This window comes from Protobothrops mucrosquamatus, unplaced genomic scaffold, assembly GCF_001527695.2.
Source record: "Protobothrops mucrosquamatus isolate PMUCROS unplaced genomic scaffold, P.Mucros_1.0 scaffold1969, whole genome shotgun sequence".
In the NCBI taxonomy this organism is placed as follows: domain Eukaryota; kingdom Metazoa; phylum Chordata; class Lepidosauria; order Squamata; family Viperidae; genus Protobothrops; species Protobothrops mucrosquamatus.
The window spans coordinates 187,800-200,710 of NW_015388086.1; the positions used below are offsets into that span (position 1 = coordinate 187,800).

Genomic DNA, 12,911 nt, shown 5'->3' on the forward strand with positions numbered 1-12,911 from the left:
AACCTATGGCATGCGTGCCAGAGGTGGCACTCAAAGCCCTTTCTGAGGGCACACGCGCCATAACCTGGAGATGGCAACCATCCCTCTTCAACCAGACGCCCGCTAACATGTCTGGATACATCCCAGCACCCATGTGCTCGCTGGCCTCTGTGCGCAGGGGCCGATGGTGTCAGGCAGCACCCGCCCCGGCCTATGCCTCACTTTGCCCTGTGACAAAGGCATCCCCGCCCTGCCTCACCTTGCCTCACCCCGCAGGACGAACCTCCTGCCCACCGCCCCACCTGCCAGAGACCCCCTGGATCTCCCCCAACCTTGCCCGGCCCCAACAGGCATCCCTCCCTATGAGCAACATTGAGGTGATCACGCCCACCTTGGCCACACCCACCCAATCTGCCATGACACCACAGCCACGCCCACCCAGTGGGCCATGCCCATCTGGCACCCAGCGATAAATAAATGGGTTTTGGGTTGCAGTTTGGGCATTCGGTCTCTAAAAGGTTTGCCATCACTGGCCTAGCTAAAAGCACTGCATAACCATAAATATTGCAATCATGTAATAAGGTGTCACATACGATACTTCCTCACTATACTGGAAAAATGAAAGTTTTTTCTGCTTTGAAAGGGAGTCTTTTGTCTTCAACAATATTTTGAACCAGAGCTTTGTTCAGGCAACAGATGCTTGAAATTCTAACATAATAAGTAACTTCTGATTTGATACGATAGCACTTATGCTATGTTGTGATATGGCTATAAAAGTGAAAGACTGTTATTTTTACAACCTGTTATGAATGCGCAAACTGTGTTAGATATGGCACCCACAAACAAAAGTTGCAAACAAGTCACTGACTGGTTAACAGTTCCCAATCTTCTGGGGGCACCTTTGGGATTTAAAAAAAACCCAATGATATGGGAACAGTTGCAATACAACTGCTGTGGGATATAGTTGGTCACATATAAATCAGGTTGAGGGCACTTTAAAATGTTCATAGTGCCCTCTTGTGGTCTGGCTGTGTTCATATAGCATAGAACTGGGCAACTCACAATCTGTATCCAGCCTCCCTAAACTCTCAGTTGTGCTGCTGAAATTGGTGGCAAAATGTTCAATTTTCAATGATGTAATATTTAGGAATTATTTCTATCCACAAAAATAAAGGTAGAAATGGAAGCAAATACTGTACTGGGGAGGCAAACAAATTGGATTTTCAGCCTTCCTCTCCAACAGTGACCTGTAGTGAAATACTATAGCAGGGGTCTTCAAACTAGGCCCTTTTATGACTTGTGGACTTCAAGTCCCAGAATTCTTCAGCCAGCGTGCCTGACTGAAGAATTCTGGGAGTTGAAGTCCATAAGTCATAAAAGGGCCAAGTTTGAAGACCCCTGTATTATAGCAACTACAAATCCCAAAGCAGGTTAAAAAAAAAAANNCTAGGGATTTTTAGCGGGGTTTTTTAAGGGTATTTTAAGGATAATTTTAATGATCGGCCTTCTTAAATATTTCCTTTTAATTCGGTTTTTAATAGATATCATTGTATTTGTATTGTGGTTTTTATGAGGCTGTTAGCCGCCCTGAGTCCCATGAGGAGAAGGGCGGGGTACAAATTAAATTAATAAATAAATAAATAAAATAAATATTGAATATATCACATATATAGCATCATCTAACTCCATTTTGACTTGGTGCTATGGGAGGATCCACTCTCTACATCTCTATGTTTTTCCCTCCTCTTCCTCTCATACACACACAATGCTTGAGAGAGAGGCAGGCAAAGAAAAGTGAAGAAACTGGGTAGGGAGAACTATTTCAAGCAGGAAGTCTAAAGGACTTGAGTAGAAGGGCAAAAAGTATCAGCTCAGTTTCCAGCAAGGATTCTAAAGCCTCAAGAATCCTTGGTGAGAAGTAGATTTTCATCTATTTCAGCTATATATTTTAAGCCAGCTTTTTTTTTTTTTTTTTGAGAGGGGGGCTTATTTAAGGTACGAGTCAGCAAGGCAGATGGACAGCAATGCCATAGGAAGTACAGTGGTTCCAGATTATATCTAGATTGCTTCTCTTTTGGGCTTTGTCCTGCTCTGTAGTTGCTTCATAGTTTTGCTTCTCGTTTCTACTTCTGGCTCTGTTTCCTGATTTTTTTTTTCAGTCCGCGCTTGCCATATTTAAGATAATTAGATGGAGGATAAGCATTGATTTGACCTGGCAAACTGCCCTGGAGTTCCAGGTGCACCTTTCTTTTCCAGGAATTCATATACATTGGCAACTCCTCAAACTGGGGGGAGAAGGGGGAGCTTGGGAAAGAAAACAGATTTTGAAAACAAGAACGCCCTCCAATCTCCTCCTCACATATAATCTTCTGTTCTAGACTGCAGGTTTCCTACTACAAGTGTGCATATGAAAAGAGAAAGATTAAACTGGGAACATCTACACACCCAGACATCAGGCACAGTTACATCCTCATTGCATCTACAGTTATTGTCTGAAGACAGCCTTGGATTTTATCTTTGTCCGTCTACCTCAGCGTTTCTCAATCTCAGTACCTTTAGTCTGAGTGGAGTTGGCATCCGCTCATCTTAAAGTCACTGAGGTTGAGCTACACTGATCTACACCTTCACAAGCCAGGAGGATGCCACTTCTATCTAGCCAGTAGCACAATCCATTTAAATTGCCAAACAATAGTTTTCATTTCCATATTCAGACTTACTCTTTTATTTATGTTCTTGTTGAATACTGACACGTTATATTGTAGGCCCGAGTATATTTCCTGCAAATATATGGGTTCCTCTCTGGGATTTCTCTTCCACTTCTCGGGGGGAACAACAGTGACTGAAATAGAATTCTCAGTCGATGAGAGGGAAAATGCAGGTGGATCGATAGTTGCTGAAAAGCAAACATATATAATTATTTAAAAGAATCAGAACACAATAAAGGAGAATATTTGTAGCTCAGGGTTGAAATGAGGGGTCCTTGATGCTCTCTGAGCTTGCTTGTTTCCTTGCAGTCATTTCATTACCGAAACTAAGTAACATCATCAGTGCTAGGGATGATGATATTACCTAGCACTGATGATATTAACTACTTTGCGTAATGAAACGTTTTCAAGAAAACAAGAAAGCTCAGAGAGCACCGAGGACCCCTCAGTAAGAACACAGTCAAAACCAACTGAGACAGAATTTCCTTTTTGGTCTACCTGGTTTATTTTTACCTTGAACTTTTCAGTAACACAGGTTTAGGCTTGCCTATTCCAACTGGTACCTCTCCAGATTGTTTCACTACATGGATCATCATTTCAAATCAGCACACACCATTGTGGCTAGTCATGAGGAAATTTAGGTTCCAACACAATTACAGAGGACCAGGTTGGATAGGCTGACTTACGTAAGAAAAGTTTTAATATCTTCCCTTCAATTGTATCATTAATTTGAATTTATTTAGAAAAATTCAGTATATTGAGCAGGATCTAAAAAACAGCAACAACTGAAAAAGTTTCTCCATGAGTCAAAAGGCATTTATATTGGGTTTCATAATCAATTGCCATTGAATGTATTTCAACCTGGCTTTGAAATTGAGAGGTGATTCAAAAGCAGTTCCTGATGAAGTGTGAGAAATTTTTAATCAAAGAGAAAGAAAAAAATTAAGCTACTAGACTAGTCCAGGCTTCTCACTGAATCTACATATTGCAATAAATATCTTTAGAAGCTGTATTGTTTTGATTAACAGAGTGACATTTTCGGAGGGGAAATGGAAGTGTGTATCTGTGTGTTTCCCATGGAACTTCCTTTTTCAACTTCAACAAGTTTGGAGAAACAGACCAAAACCAGAATATTAATGAGTGCCAGTTACAGCAGACTGAAATTAATATCCTCTACCCAGAAAAATAAAAAAAAATTGTTTTTAAATCACCTGCTTTCTCTGTTTAATGAGCTGGGATTCAGCAATTCAGATATATACCCCTAACTAATAGCGAAAGTGCAACAGCATCCTATTTCATAAATGGCAGCCTCAGAGACACCACAACAGCCTTAGAACAATGCAGTCAGGGACAAGTACTTTAACTATTCTTCCATGGCTTCCCCTTAGGTATTATTATGAAAATAAAACAAAAAAGAAAATCCCAAACTCCTCTCTGAAGCTGCTGTTTACATTTTGAGGGAAGCTTTCTTCTACAGCAATGGGAGTTTTCTTGATCATTCAGCAATTAATGGAATATTTACTTTGTATTTCAAAGAATGCAATTGAACTGCTGTGCACATGAAAGTTATTATGTAGCAAAAGCCTGAGCTGAACCTTAATTACACCAAAAGCCTGAGATGAACCTTAATTACACCATTACACTTTGTTCCTAGTCACCTTCTACTTGCATTTATTTCTGTAGAACAATCCTCAGGCTGTGTTTGGAGCAGTTCCTCTTTCGCCAATCATACGTTTTGCATATTCCAACATGCAGTGGTGGGATTCAGCATTGGTTCGGCAGAACCGGTAGTTAAATTTTGCTGAGTTCGGAGAACTGGCTGAATGAACACAGCTTCCGGAAGTCCATTCTAGGCCTTGGAGGCCTGGAGGAGGCCTCCCAGGCCTAGAACGGCCCAGTGGAAGTGCATGGGTGCCACTTCTGGAAGTCTGTTCTATGCCTCGGAGGTCCAGGCCTGCATCCAATAAGAGAACCGGTTGTTCAGGTATTTGAATCCCACCACTGTCAACATGTGTCTGTTGCATGAAATCGGTGGTAAGGGACGAGGGTGAAAATCAGCAAATATCTAACACTAGTTGCTGCCCTTCAGCATCTCACAACATTGTTATGAGCATATATTAGTTGTCCTTACTCTCTGTAAATGGATTGAACCTTGGTGATTCTGCCCAGACAGAACAATTTCCCTTTAGAGAGACTTTCACTCTGGCATGATATTGCTCTTTGTGGTTGTAGGTTTCCTGTGAGAGGTCACACCAGGTTTGATTGATATTCTTACATTCTGGATACTTAATCCATTTATCTGTGCCATATCTGAATATCAAAAGGGAAAAGAAAAACAGTCAAAATTAGCATTTTTACAATTAATCCTTAATTGGGGTTGAACTCCCGGGAAGGAGGGAAAGGGAGAGTTTTGAAAGATTTCTTTGTTGTTTAAATATTAAATGCCTTTTTTAGGATTTCAGAAACTGGACTTGGGGATCTCTTCCCAAAAAAGTGCATTGGGGAATTGCTGTGTCAAAAAGAGCACAGCAATTTCTGCTTCTGGAATTACCTGCTGGTAAGTTTTGGGTGGGCTCTGTTTGCAACTCTTTAAAGCAGCTATATCTTTCCCTGGGATCTCTGGCTGACTGTAGAACTGCTACACCAGGGGTAGTCAACCTTGGCTCTTTTATGACTCGTGGATTTCAATTCCCAGAATTCCTGAGCCAGCTTAGCTGGCTCAGGAATTCTGGGAGTTGAAGTCCACGAGTCATAAAAGAGCCAAGGTTGACTACCCCTGTGCTACACAATCCTGGGAAAAGTCAGGGCTGCTTTAAAGAGTTGCTATAGCTGCTACATTCATGATACACCTGTTGCAAAGTGCACTTTTAGAATCCAGCCTGATTTATGGCAGAATCTTTATTATTCTATGATGTTCTCATACATGAAAAAAAGTTATGTAACATAGCAAACCCTCTTCCAGCTAAATTTTAAATAAATAATTCATTTTTTAAGTTACTAGTAAGGAATGATGTTTTGATGAAATAGCAAAAATAAGGTTTAAAGACAAATTTTTCGAGGGCTCTGAACTTTTTCAAAAATCCAGTATTATCATTGAGAAGTGGGTGGCTTTTTCATGTCTAATGCTGCATCCTTCAGCGAGCTTCAGCAAGAAGTTAATAAGAGTGAGTCAAAATACCATTAACTCTATGCTATGTGCTTTCTCCTCTTAATACTCTCCCAGGCAGCCAATTGCAGAAGAGATATTTCTCAGTAGAAGACTGAATAAAGCTCTGATGTAGAAATTTGAAAATTAACCTTAGGACTGCCTCCCTCATTTATAATCTTCAGCCTCTTATGGTTATAACAAAAACAAGCAGAATGAAGCATTTGCACATGGAAATAGCTGACTTTTACAATGTACACAGTGTAAAATTCAATAGCCAACATACATCAAATACTTCACTTTATAATTTAATTTGTTCTCTGCTATTCCTTCTGGTGGCAACCAATGCAGGATGTTCTTCATGTTTCTGGAGATAAAATGGACATTCCGTGGGCTGGGCAAAAAACAATGTGATGCTATCGGGAAAGAAAACAAATGACACAAATGAACAATTAGATTATGATCCACACATTAAAACAAATTGGGGGGGACTTAAAACAAAATAGATGGAGAGGCTTTGACAGAATGAAACTCTTGGGTGGACCAGCAGTTCTTTCAGGAAAATTGTTCCATCTCCCTTCTTAGGCATTGAAAAATAGAGGATGTTCTTTGCTGTCATATAGTAGCTTCACATGCAAAAAGCAATCCTGTAGGCTTAACAGAGAGCCAGTTTGGTCTAGTGGTTAAGGTTGCTGTTGTGGAGAAAATAGGAGGAAAGTGTGTGGAGTTATTTGTAAAAATAAAAAGGCGGAATACAAATAAATAACATAAAAATAATATCCATTCCCATTTTTAATGCTATTGTGGATAGTTTGTTTTAATTATAAGGATACAATTTCCATAGACTGAAGTTAAAAATGATCATTAGGCTTATATTTTACTGATTATATCTATAATATATAGTTGAAAATTTAATAGAGTAGCAAGTTTGTGCCATTTTGGGGGAAGTTCATATTTATTTCCACTATGCTCCTGGCAATTTCTGGAATCAATATACTGTGTAAAGGTGTTTTACTTCTGGGACAGCAAAGAGATAGGCCTGTATGGGCCTGTTTGGTTGCAGACTGGATTTTGACGATGAGGCTCATTGAATATTTAACTTTATAGAAGAACTCTACAGATACAGATGGTCCTCACTCACCACTCCTCTTGTTCAGTCATCGTTTGAAGTTATTACAGACTGAAATAACTTTATGGCTAATTTACCACCTTTGCAGCATCCTTCAGTAACTTGAGAGTAAGCACAGCCATGGTTCCCAGCCCTGGGCTGCAGTGCAATCACATTGCTTTCAATGTGTACAAAACAATGAGCAGGCACTTGAACATTGTGAAGGGTAAGGGAGTGATTAGGAAGAACCAAACGCGTGAAAAGTATAAAACTGAATAGTCTTCTTTCTTCTGGTTGGAAAACACCACCATAGTCATATGATTTTCCATTTAGTGACTGCTTCACTTAACAGTGGGTTACAATTAGAGTTATTTACTAAGGACCACCCATGGTCCTTGGTTATTGGTTGCTCCTCCAGCAGTTTTAAGACCTATCCAGTCACATAATTGCAGTTGGGTGCTTGGCAATTGGCATGCATTTATGATGGTGACAGCATCCCATGGTTACATGATTGCCATTTATGACTTTCATAATGAGCTTCCAGAAGCAAAGTCAATGGGGAAGCTGGCTGGAAGTCAGCAGTTGTAGTCATGTGATGTCATGCTTAATGACTGATTCATTTCACAACTGCCGCTGGGACTAATATAATAAATTGAGCATGGTCACATGATGAATCATTTTAATAACTGTGTCACTTAGCAATGGCAAGTGAAGACTACCTGTACTTGAATTTGAAAGTTACAAGTAACTATGATTTGGTCTTGTGAATTACTGACAATATTTGGGAATAACACTTAAATTACTTAAGTACATTTATGGAGATTTTTTAAATACTAAAGATCTTAATGTTATGTTATGTTCCAAAACTTTGGGTTCTTACTATTTTGGGGGAGTTATGGTTATATCAGGTCTGCGGTATTGCTAAGAGAATTATTTTGAGAAATTGGAAAGGTAGCATTATTCCTGATATTAAGGAGCAGATTCAAATTTATCTATCTTTGAAAGGGCAATTCTGTCTACTGTACTAATAAAAATGACATGATATGTTCTCCTCTGGCACAAATTTTGAAATATTTTGTAACCTTAAACTGTCTTAATTTATTTTCTTTAATTTAGATAGGTTTAAGTATGTTTTGATATTTTAGGATATATAATATCTATAGGTGATTTAACCTTTTTTTTGTTAAGTTTGTTATTGTTTTCTTTTGTTGTTTTAAATAAGTTTTCCATTTTTGCACATTTCTTCTTATAAAGCTTTTGAAGATAAATAAGCTTAGTAGAAATAAAAGACTGAAGTTCTTTTTCAAATCTGTGTTTATTTGTACGGTATGCATGCAAACAATAGTTGTGTTAATCTGGTTATACAATTAACCATATTTTGAATTTGCATAACACAGTAAACTATAAAGTAACCAAACCAGCTGGATTCATAATTGAGGTTAGTGCTTAAATTTAACCAAAATTAAAGTTATGCTATCAGGTTCACTGTAACATTGATTAAATGTCTGTGAGAACTCAGTACATAATGCAGAATTCTATGCAGCTTATTTTAACCATGTTATTGTTATGTATTGCCAATGTTGTTGTTATGTAGGCCCATCGTAATATGGAGCTATCTTTATAATTCTTTAAAAAAAGCATTTCTAACCTAATTGCATTGGTATGTCACTTTTTCTCCAAGAAAATCAAGATAGTACATGTGGATTTCTCACCCTTTCTAGGAGAACAATTTGTTCAAAATCTGCCAGGAAGCTTCATTCTGAATGAAGATTTGGGTCTGGGTCTCAGTGCAACCATCTAACCATCCGCTGCATTAGCTGGTACTTAGATGTATGAAAACTGCAGGGCGGAGGAGGCACCCATCCCTAGAAATAACTTCAAAGCAACAGTAGGATTCTTTTTTCCCCCAAAGAGTGAGCTGTCCAACAACGCAAGAAATCTTGAAGCATAACTAAAGACAATTTGAAAGCATGGGGAAACAGCCCAGCCCTTTCTAAGCCAAAGACCTGTCTGATCGGGTTCAGCTACCTGTTCAAAACCTTGCACGTTTCCCCTAAGCCTACTCAAGTCTTCCACACTGTTTGCATAAACAGTGCCACTTTAAAAAGTGAGCTTGGTTGCCCCCCCCGCCCCCGTGATTCGTCCACTCTGCAAGTATTCCGAGGTATCCCTTTCCTGATATTTGCAAATAATAAATGTAATGCCCTTTCCAAGACCTAATCAATCTTTCGCTACCCTCCCATTATTGTTGCTGGCCGCTTTTTTTTAATCTTCATCTATCAACACATCCGTCGCTCTTAGAAAAACGTGCCAGGAGCAGAAGCGGCTCAACGTTTCGGGTTAAGCCCAAAGCTGCGAGGAAGCTGCCCCGGGCGACCCCCGGCGTTCCCGCATCACCTACCTGCCACCTCTGAAAGAGTCGCAGGGAAGATCAGCCGGAGCAGGAGGAGCCAGAGAGCTGACGCCGCGCGGTCACTCATTGAGAAAGGACAGCGCCTGTGCGTTGCATGATGCTCTTCTCCGCCACCTTCTCCTCAATTCGGTCGGACGCAGAGGGCGACCGCAGCGGCGACCCCAACAAGCCAAGAAGAGAACTTCCGGTCTTCCCAGGGCTGACACGCTTAGCGACTCCTGCCTGGCCGCTTTTAGCTTGTTCCCGAGAGGGAGCTACGCGCAGCGACCCTGCCGTACACTTCGCGCCCCGACTGCTTTCCAGGGCTCGGGCTAGTTGCTTGCAAGTTGCGCTCTAGCGCCTGGTTCCCGAATCCAAACACTCAGAAGCCACGCCTGTTTAAGCGGAATAGTGGTGAAGTGGGATCTGGGTAGATTGGGGTTAAAACGCCCCATGTAGGGCCTGGCTGGGCTTTAAATATTGGTGGGAGGAGGTGAGGGGGGGCAGAAAGTCTAATTGCAGAACTAAGATGCTGGAAAATCTCGTCAAAAACCAAGCTCTTGTTTCATCTCTCCCTGCCCTCCCCACACTTTTTGCATAGAAATTTCTTCCAGAAAGTTGTCTTTATTGATTGATTGATTTTAGTTAAGTCTTATTTACCACAGCATTATGAAATCTGTTTATCTCTAAATTGTGTGTGTGGGCATTGGGAAGCTGTGAAGTGCCACAGCTTTACAGAAACCACAGAGATCTTTTTCAAATGTTTTTTTTTCTCATCTTTGTGGGAGAGAATGCACAAAGCCACAGTTTTTGGCACTGGTGCAAAATCCTTTGGAAGTTTAGTAATTTTACTGTAAAACGTCAGCATTTCTGCCAGAAGGACTATGTCAATTTCTGTTTCCTATTACATGGTCTTAAGAAGTGGTGTATCCTACAATATTTTACTTGATTAACCATTTACATTAATTGAAGAAAAACATTTTAGTTAATTAAAAAAGCATTCACAATTTATGGAGCAGAAGAACTTTTATTTACTTAAAAAAAATGTCAAAAAGCTGGGGCTAGCCAGCACAGCTTTAGAACCAAGGCATCTCTCTTCCAAGAGTTTTTACGAGAAGAGGATACTCTTAAATATTGTTGCCTGCTGCAACACCAACTTCTAAAAATAAATAATTAAATATGCATTTTATGAATATGTAACTGATTTGCTCAACAATGAAAATGATCCATAAGATTGTACCACATTTCTTTATAATGCAACCCTACGTAAGATTATATAGAATTACGAAACCTCACTGAGTTCAGTTCCTTTTGCAGGAAATTGTATACGGAACTGCAGCAATTCTATAGAAAGGGCTCCCTATTTCTTACTAGGCATATATAGGATTAAGCTGCTAATCATGTGACATCAATAGCCGCAAGGCCTGCAACATTGGCTTCTTGCTCTAACTCATTTTGTACAAGTTGAGGCATCACTTCGATGGTTCTCATCCTTTGGGGTGTGTCAGTTGCTTATTATCACCTGCCAATGTGTTGGCACAGGGCAACTGGTCTATCAGTGAAAAATGAGTATAGAGCTTTGTTGTTCATATTCTGAGGCTGGATTCACCCATTGCACAAAAACATAAGCCGAAGCTTATAAATCGTCATGGCATTTTGGGAGGCAAAAGTCTAGCAATCTGGCAAATAAAAATGGGATTATTTTATTAGAATACTTGGCAATCCTATGTGACTGATCTGCAAGTGTCTTTATAGGTAAAATTTTGTGCATTTATTCTGGCAAGGATGTTCCAGTTGATCATTTCAAAATCAGCACTGCTGATTTAATTCATCTTCAGAACCTCCTCACACTTAGTGGATATTTGAACTGATTCTGAGTTTACATAGTGGACTAAACCATGGTTTATGGACTAAATGACAATTGGCTCATGCTAATATGTAAATATTGATGTATCAGTGGTAAAGTCAAATTCACATGACATTCTAAGCCAGTGATGGCGAACCTTTTACAGACCGAGAGCCCAAAAACTGGCCCTGCCCCCGCTCCACCCCCTGCCCCGCCCCAGCTCCGCCCCATCCCCTGCCCTGCCTGCCCGCAGGGCCACTCACCGTCTCCAGGGCCTGCTGCAGATCGCCCTGGCAGCCCAGCAGCGCTATGGCGGTCACGCCCTCTGCCCGCACCCTGCAGCATCAACTGTGCATGATGGGGTGTGAGGGCAGAGTCTTGTCTACGCTGCCTGGCTGCCATGCTCTTGGCTGCGCTGCTCCGCATAGGCAACACTCAGGGGTGACTCTCCTTCAGGGGGGCTGCTGGAGAGGAGGGGGTCACGGGGGGAGGCGAGGGTGGGGCAATGGCACGTGTGCCCACAGAGAGGGCTCCGAGTGCCGCCTCTGGCACCCGTGCCATAGGTTCGCCACCACTGTTCTAAGCTGAAGCCAAACAAGCCACGTGATAGCTTAATAAGATGCGCAGAGTCAACCTCTTTTACTCTTGATCTTTATTGATCTAAATGTTTTAAGTCAGCTAGCTAAGGACTAAAAATGAGTTTTACTGCAAATAATACTGAAAAATCTTCAGACTGTTTTGAAGTTGGCAACTGTCCCTGGATCTCCATAATGATATCCAGTGCTTTTTTTGTAAAAAAAAAAAAAAAAAGGTGCCGGAACTCACACACGTCATACAACCCGCCTTGCCTACCGTACAAGGTTCCATCCAAAAAAGGTGCCGGAATTCTGTTCTGGGCGTTCTTATGACAAAAAAAAAGCCCTGATGATATCCTAAAGCACTTTTCATGAGATTAAACTTATCCATCAAAGGTACCTTTCTCTATATCCTTCATGTATTTATCATATTTATATAGCTGCCCATCTCATAGATCGTGACTATGAGGGAGTTTCAATTAAAAATACAATGATCTAAACTCAGACTTTCATGCTGTTTTCCATTCCAGACTGAATTCCTATAATAATGTGGGGTTGTCTATTATTACGAATTGGAGCAAGTTTATACAGAAAACCATTTTGTCACTACTTATATGAATTCTTTGTTAAGGGAAATATAAGAGCTATTGGACAGAATATATCAATCAGGGTAAAAACAAAATAACCTTTGTCCTTAGAGGCTGTCTATGTGATTACCATATAGTGAAAAAAAGACTCGCTTATGATTAAAACTGCATTTTATTTCTTCTATCTATTTTATGTATATGTTAATTCAACTTGACATTTATTTATTTATTTATTTATTTATTATTCAAATTTATACCCCGCCCTTCTCCTAGCGGACTCAGGGTGGCTTACAGCCAGTTTAAAACAGAATAACTAATACAATAATACTAAATTTAAAATGTAGTTAAAATGAAATATTAATTGTTGGCCTTTTCTTTTTTAAAATTATTTTAAAACCAAATTAAAATACCCCTTAGGCCAGTCCTGCTAGCTTAAATAGCCATGTCTTGAGGGCGTGGCGGAAGGAGGGGAGATCCGGAATCACCCGGATCTCTGGGGGTAGTTCGTTCCATAGGGTGGGGGCTCCAACAGAGAAGGCTCTCCCCCTGGGGGTCGCCAGCCGACACTGTCTGG

General features: G+C 40.4%; 1 protein-coding gene across 1 annotated transcript; it reads right to left on the reverse strand.

Annotated features, from left to right (window-relative positions):
- Nucleotides 1–2,213: 2,213 nt before the first annotated feature.
- Nucleotides 2,214–6,225, reverse strand: LOC107294496 (interleukin-20 receptor subunit alpha). Its single transcript, XM_029285627.1, has 3 exons — nt 6,116–6,225; nt 4,816–4,994; nt 2,214–2,872 (listed from the first exon to the last, which is right to left on the reverse strand). Exons 1-3 carry the CDS (start codon nt 6,190–6,192, stop codon nt 2,628–2,630), a joined length of 501 nt encoding a protein of 166 aa, XP_029141460.1. The 5' UTR covers nt 6,193–6,225; the 3' UTR covers nt 2,214–2,627.
- Nucleotides 6,226–12,911: the final 6,686 nt, after the last annotated feature.

Coding starts and splice junctions, on each gene's coding strand:
- LOC107294496 (XM_029285627.1), bottom strand. CDS start 6,192: ATGAAGAACATCCTGCATTGGTTGCCACCAGAAGGAATAGCAGAGAAC. Junction 4,995..6,115: donor TATAAAGTGAAGTATTTGAT/GTATGTTGGCTA, acceptor TTTGATATTCAG/ATATGGCACAGATAAATGGA. Junction 2,873..4,815: donor GTTCAATCCATTTACAGAGA/GTAAGGACAACT, acceptor TTTGCTTTTCAG/CAACTATCGATCCACCTGCA.